The following is a 5,991-nucleotide window of genomic DNA, read 5'->3' on the forward strand; positions in this document are numbered from 1 at the left end:
GCCCCCGCTCACCCATCTCGCTGCGAACGAGCTTCTTGTACTCCCGCACCACAAAGGAGTTGAGGTGGCGGGGCGCGGCGCTGATGTGCTTGCTGGTGTCTTCTAGGGTGTCCTCCAGCCGCTCCTTGGCGTCGACAAACAGGTCAGGCCAGTCTGTGCAGTCCCCATCATTGCGGGTGCATGCGTGTCGAGCGGCGTCGCACATGTGCATGGCTGTGTGGGCTGCTTTGCATGTGTGTGTGCCCCTGTGCTGCAGGCTGCCGCGCAGTGGTTCGACACAGAAAGCTGCCCCGACACCAGCACAGCCACGCTCTGCGCTGCGCGCATGCACGACGCCCAAGAATCGATGGCATTGAGGTCGGCGTCCGGGCCCGCCGGCCGCCCGCATGACGCAGCTGCGACCCTGTGCGCTCTCTCACGCCGCGGCGTCGCGCATGCAAAACAGTGCCGCTCGAGGTCACGCAAGACCGGCTCGCGGTCGCCCACCTTTGACCGTGTCGACCAGCCACTTGACCCCGCTGCCCGTGGCCAGGAAGCGCTTCAGCTCCACCGGCAGCGGCTCGTCGCTGGTAGAGGTGGTCGGCTCGTCTTCGTCGCCCGTGCCGCTGCGGCTGCTTCCCAGGGCGCCGCCCAGGCCGCCGCTCAGGTGGCCTGGACGCTGGATAACCTGCATCCAATTCGCCCCGGGCCCGCCTGCGGGCCCAGGCCGCTTCTGCTGAAATTCTGCCAGATTCATGATCGGCAGCAGCACGCAGCTGGCTTGTGCACCTGGAGTGCGTGCCGGCCCTGCAGCAAGATGCTGCGCGCGCGGCGCGGCTGCGCCGCGCATGGTCTAATGCGCGCTGCACAACACAGGGCCGCAGTGTTGCTCTTGAAAGCCAGCGCCAAAGGGGACCACGCCCAATCCTTGCAAGTAATCTGGTGTCCTCTGAATCCCCGCGGACACGCTTTTTATAGAGACTGACGGCAGGACCGATGCAAATGGTCAGATCGGCGAGCACACTATATAACAAGCTGAGACCCTACTCTGTTGAAGCACTCTACGGTAGGCCAGGGGTCAGAGCAATCTGCTGAGATACACATGCAAGGAACCGCCCCTCCACGGTAGTGGCCCGTAGGCTGCAGGGTCAGGCACCTCTACCGTGAGCGAAAGTACACTTTTCACCAATCATTTTCCCAAGTATGTTCACGTGTCTGAAGTTGAACGATAGCCGGCGTTCACACAGCATCATATGCCTTGAAAACCATCGTTATTTTGCTTGACAAACTATCAAAACCTGATCACAGCTTAACTATACATGTATGGATACAGACGTGCGCACCAGCTACGTGAACGAGCTAATCCGTGCTTGCCGACGCAGCAGTGCGTCGTCAGCACACGGCATGTCCCTGAAGTTGCATGCCGGCTCCGCTTCACCGGTGCTCAGTGGTGCAGCCATGTCCAAGCATGGGGGCTTGTTGCAGGCCTGTCGCTCTGCCGGTGCGGTCAATATGCGGTGCAACCTGCACAGCGCAACTGGCACTGCCGCTTTGCAATGCGACCATCAGCACCAGCACCAGCAGCAGCAGCAGCAGCAGCAGCAGCAGCAGCAGCAGCAGCAGCAGCAGCAGCAGCAGCAGCAGGCCGTAGTCGGCACGACGGGGCCTGGCACGCACATCCGCGCCCTGTCGCTGCCCGCCCTGGACCATGGCAGAAAGGTCGCCCCTCAGGCCGGCCCCTTACTCTGCATCAATGGCAGCCGCATTGACAGTGCAGGTGTCACCAGCGGCCCTGCTATCACCGGCCATGTCATGACGCAAGGCAGATCCGCTGTAAGCAGCCGCTGCAGCAGTGCAGCAAGCAGTGCAAGGTGCAGATGCGTCAGCCGCAGCTTGACAAGCAGCACGGCCAGCTCAACCATCTGCAGCACCCAGTTCAGCAGCGTCAGTCGAGGCAGCAGCGACTGTGCCACCACCTGCTGCTCTTCCGAGAGCAGCGCCGGGGGGCCGGTCATTGCTGCGGGGTCGCCTGTTCCTGGCGAAACTGAATGTGGAGGTGGCTGCGCAGCACTTTCTGCTGCGTGCAGCACACCACAGCAGCGGGGCTGTTCCGCGGTGCAGCACAGCCGCTCACTTGCAGGGGCAGCATTGGTGCGTGGCCCCCCTCAGCTGTCTGCAGACGAGCTGGCGGCTCGCCAAGCCAGATCGGCTGCCAGGCGTGCTGAGGCATGTGCGGCGGCTGCTGATGGGGCTGGCGTAGCATTGTCAGGGGCCGACTGGCTGGGGAGCCTCCATGCCAGCACAGCAGCAGTGCTCAAGCGGGACATCGATTTATCAACAAATGGAGGTGAAAGCAGCAGCGGCGTCAGGCTTGGCCGCCTTCGCCCCCCCACATTCCCGGGCACGCACCCCACAGTCCTGTTTTCGGCCCCAGTTGGCGCAGGGGAGTGCAGCAACCAGGACGTCAGCCAGGGCGCCGACGATGGCCGTGCCGCCGCTAATGGCGGCAGCACCTGCAGCAGCAGCGTGGGGTTGCAGGCTTTGCCACTACGCCACGCCAGGCTGCTCGTCCGGTACACAGGCTCGGCCAACAAGCCCGTCAAGCAGGTGGGTGTGTCATCTGCAGCTTTCAGTTATTGCCACAGGCGTCCAATGAGTGCAAGGGCCCACGCGCCGAAGCAGACACGAGACGCTCTGCACACCGTTCTGCACACCATTCTGGACACCGTTTTGCACGCCCCGACGCAGGTGTTCAAGCAGGCGGGCTTCAAAGTCACAAAGGGCGATGCGTGGAGCGTGCTGTGGGGCCGGCCGGCGGAGCTGCTCACAGAGGATGTGCTGCGTGCGCTGGGCCCCTTCCAGCGCATCAACCATTTCCCGGGTGAGCACGCACAGTGACGCGAAAAGCAGCAGGCCTGGATCTGGACGGAGCAGCGAGCGCGCAGGTTACCACGAGCCTGCAGCAGGATGCTGCTGACCTGGACGCACAGTGTCCACTTCGTCGGGTCACACGCACCTCAGCAGACATCTCTACACTGTATAACCTATCCACTTTGTGAGAGCAATCTGGTAGATGCTGATTTTGGCAATGCTTTTCCATTCCGATCGTGCGTGCTCTCAGGTACGTGGGAGCTGGGGCGCAAGGACAGCCTGTACCGCAACGTGGCAGCTGCGCGGCGGCTCAAGGGTGCCGCATTTGACTTCATTCCCAAGTGAGAGCAGCGCGCGCCTGGACGGGGGGATTCATAAGGATTCATATCAAGACACAGAACACTTACATTGAGTACAAAATCGCCTATTTGTGCGTATGATTTCATGTCACCACACATCACAGAGCACCATTTACCTCTTGGCCTGGCTGGCATTGACTGCTTTTTGCAGGTACTTTCTCCTGCCTGGCGACGCCGGCGCGTTCCAGTCTGAGCTGGAGCATTACCCAGGCAAGTACGACTTTGAGGACCTGTGGGCGCGGTCAGCCCGCCAACCGCGTGGCAGCTGTCACCCTCCTGAGCGCTTCACCTCGGACACCGGCCGCTGCCACTCGCGACGTCGCCTCCAAAACCCTGAACGAGCACCCTTTTGTGATGTGGGCACCATTAGCAGCACCGCCGCCGTCCAAAATCTGCCAGATTGCTCGATTGCCGCCCTTGCTCAGGCGTGGCATACATACTCAAGCCAGTGGCGTCGTCGCGCGGTCGTGGCGTCCGCGTGGTCGCCGACCCGCGATCGCTAGACCTCACAGCCCTGGAGGAATGCCTGCTGCAGCGGTACATCACAGACCCCTTCCTCATTGATGTGCGTGCTCACGGGGGCAGCGGGCTGACGATGCATCGCTGGCGCGTCAGCCTGGCAATGTTGTTTTGTGACGCTGTTTGTTGATTATTTTTGACGAGGCCACCTTGCGCTCACCGCTGGTCAAACCCTGCAGGGCTACAAGTTTGACCTGCGCGTCTACGTTGCAGTGACAAGCCTTGATCCATTGCGTGTTTATGTGCACGAAGAAGGTGCGCAGGAGCCAAGTCGATTATGCAAGGGACATGCCAGGTACACGCATGTGTGCCCTTATGGATGCATCCAGCAGATAGTGCCTCTCGCGGCTTGCTGCAGGGTGCATGAATGCCCCTCCCTTTGGCTCATTGTTGGCGACCACCGCTCCCCCCTCCTGGGCCCGGTGCCTTTTGAAAACCAGGCCTGGTGCGGTTTGCCACCCAGCGGTACAGCAGCAGCAGCGCCTCGTACCGCCAGCGCCGCCGCCACCTCACCAATTACGCCGTCAACAAGGGCCACGCGGGCGGCGCCACCGCCGACGGCGGCGCGGCTGCGCAGCACGGTATCAGTGGTGATGGAGAGGGCGAGCTAGACGCGACAGTCGGCAGCGGCGGCGGCCAGGGAGGGGACGAAGGGCGGGGAGGGGCGAGGCATTGCCCCAAGTGGAGCCTGGCCATGCTTCGGCGGCACTTGGAGGCGCGAGGCCATGATTGGGGTCACGTGTGGGAGCAGGTGATGCGGCAAGAGGGGAGCCAGAAGTTCTGGCTGCAAGGAGTCCGCGGGAGCCAGCCGCTGCACCGTCTTCGTTTGAACTGGACTGCAGTTGTCCGAATTACGGAGAGGCAGCGTTGTTACCAAGCAAGGGTCTCACAATCACCACTCACTGCTGCCTTGCGTGCCGCGTGGCATCGCGGCAGGTCAAAGACATCGCTGCGAAGACCTTGATCGCCGCGGAGCCACGCATGGGCGCCTGCACGCGCGCTGCCGTGCGACACCGCAACTGCTGCTTCGAGGTGAGGGGGGGCCCCAGCGGACTGGCAGCCGCAAAGGGACGCACGCGGTCGCTTCGCCCGCGCAGCCCGGCCGCGGCCAGCCAACCAGCAGGCGTGGCGAGCCTCGCCCGCACGGCGGAGTTGTGACGCAGTCTCGCCGCTCCCTCGACGGCCCCGCGCCTGCCCGCGCCCGCCGCCGCCCGGACCCGCGATACCTCTGCATCCCACGCGCGACGGGTCCCTGCCGTGATCACGCGCCCGCGCCCGCACGGACGCGGCGCCGCACAACCTGCAGCTGTTTGGCCTGGACGTGATGCTGGACTCCTCCCTGAGGGCGTGGCTTCTGGAGGTCAACACGACACCCTCGCTGGCGGTGGACTCACCCCTAGACGAACGCGTGAAGGGCTCTGTCGTCGCAGACCTGATGTGAGCGGCCCGCGGCAGCAGCGGATGGGGTACGGGTCCGCTGCCAGGGGCAGGGCGAGGCGGAAGCGTGCTGGGTGGACCAGAAGTGGGCTGGTTCTGGCGACGAAGGGATGGGTCATGACGTTGCCAGCGTTGGCGCGGGAGTGCAGCAGCGCGTCAGCACCATTTCTGAAGCACAAGGATGCCGGCCAAATGTGCCTGTCCGCCTGCCGCAGGAACCTGGTGGGCGTGGTGCCATGGGATCCAGAGTCGCTGTCAGAGCTGGAGGAAAGGGAGCGACGCATGCGCCTGGTGGGGCTCGCCAATCCCCGGGGCGGCATCAGCCGCAGCAGCAGCGCCGCCGCGCCCCGGGCAGCTGCGGGCGCCGCGGCCGCGGGGCGGTGCGGCGCGTCAGCGGTGGTGCGGGCCGCGCCGGCCGAGCCACGGCGGCGGGCGCCGGCGGCGCCAAAGACGCTGAAAGAGGCAGCTTCCCTCGACTTCCGCCAGCTGGCCCCCTCAGAGCTCCCCGACGCGGTGCGAGAGACTGTTGCGGAGCACCGGCGGCGCGGCGGGTTCCAGCGCGTGCTGCCGTGCCCCGAGGAGCCGGACAGGCACCTGGAGCTTTTTGAGGCCCCGCGGGTGTCAAACCTGCTTCTCGCGCGGTGGGCGGCGCACGCGGCCGCAAGGCTGCTCCGCACGCCGCCGGCGGCGGCCGCACGGGGCACGCCAGGGGCAGCTCTGGAGCGCGGGGCTTGAGTCGGATGACCGCCGGTTCGACACGGGCGGTTGCAGCCAGATGGGCGGCGTTTGAACCCGGTCCTTGGTTAAAAAGCGGGGTGGTATGTTT

General features: G+C 64.5%; 2 protein-coding genes across 2 annotated transcripts in view; one reads left to right on the forward strand and one right to left on the reverse strand.

Annotated features, from left to right (window-relative positions):
- MNEG_11397 (hypothetical protein) overlaps nucleotides 1-736 on the reverse strand; it is a gene marked incomplete at both ends in the record, with an annotated part of 2,125 nt that extends 1,389 nt beyond the window's left edge. Inside the window, 2 exons of the mRNA XM_014040130.1 lie at nucleotides 13-153; nucleotides 487-736. Of these exons, the coding sequence (XP_013895584.1) occupies nucleotides 13-153; nucleotides 487-736 (391 nt within the window). The remainder of the gene's footprint in view (nucleotides 1-12; nucleotides 154-486) is intronic.
- Nucleotides 737-2,320: 1,584 nt separating this feature from the next.
- MNEG_11398 (Tubulin polyglutamylase TTLL5) lies at nucleotides 2,321-5,169 on the forward strand (the record flags this gene model as incomplete). Its single annotated transcript, XM_014040131.1, has 9 exons — nucleotides 2,321-2,326; nucleotides 2,728-2,860; nucleotides 3,101-3,191; nucleotides 3,361-3,527; nucleotides 3,635-3,774; nucleotides 3,908-3,983; nucleotides 4,169-4,479; nucleotides 4,665-4,760; nucleotides 5,035-5,169. 9 exons carry the CDS (start codon nucleotides 2,321-2,323, stop codon nucleotides 5,167-5,169), a joined length of 1,155 nt encoding a protein of 384 aa, XP_013895585.1.
- Between the last annotated feature and the right edge of the window lie 822 nt (nucleotides 5,170-5,991).

This window comes from Monoraphidium neglectum (genome assembly GCF_000611645.1).
Source record: "Monoraphidium neglectum strain SAG 48.87 unplaced genomic scaffold scaffold02723, whole genome shotgun sequence".
Taxonomy (NCBI): Eukaryota; Viridiplantae; Chlorophyta; class Chlorophyceae; order Sphaeropleales; family Selenastraceae; genus Monoraphidium; species Monoraphidium neglectum.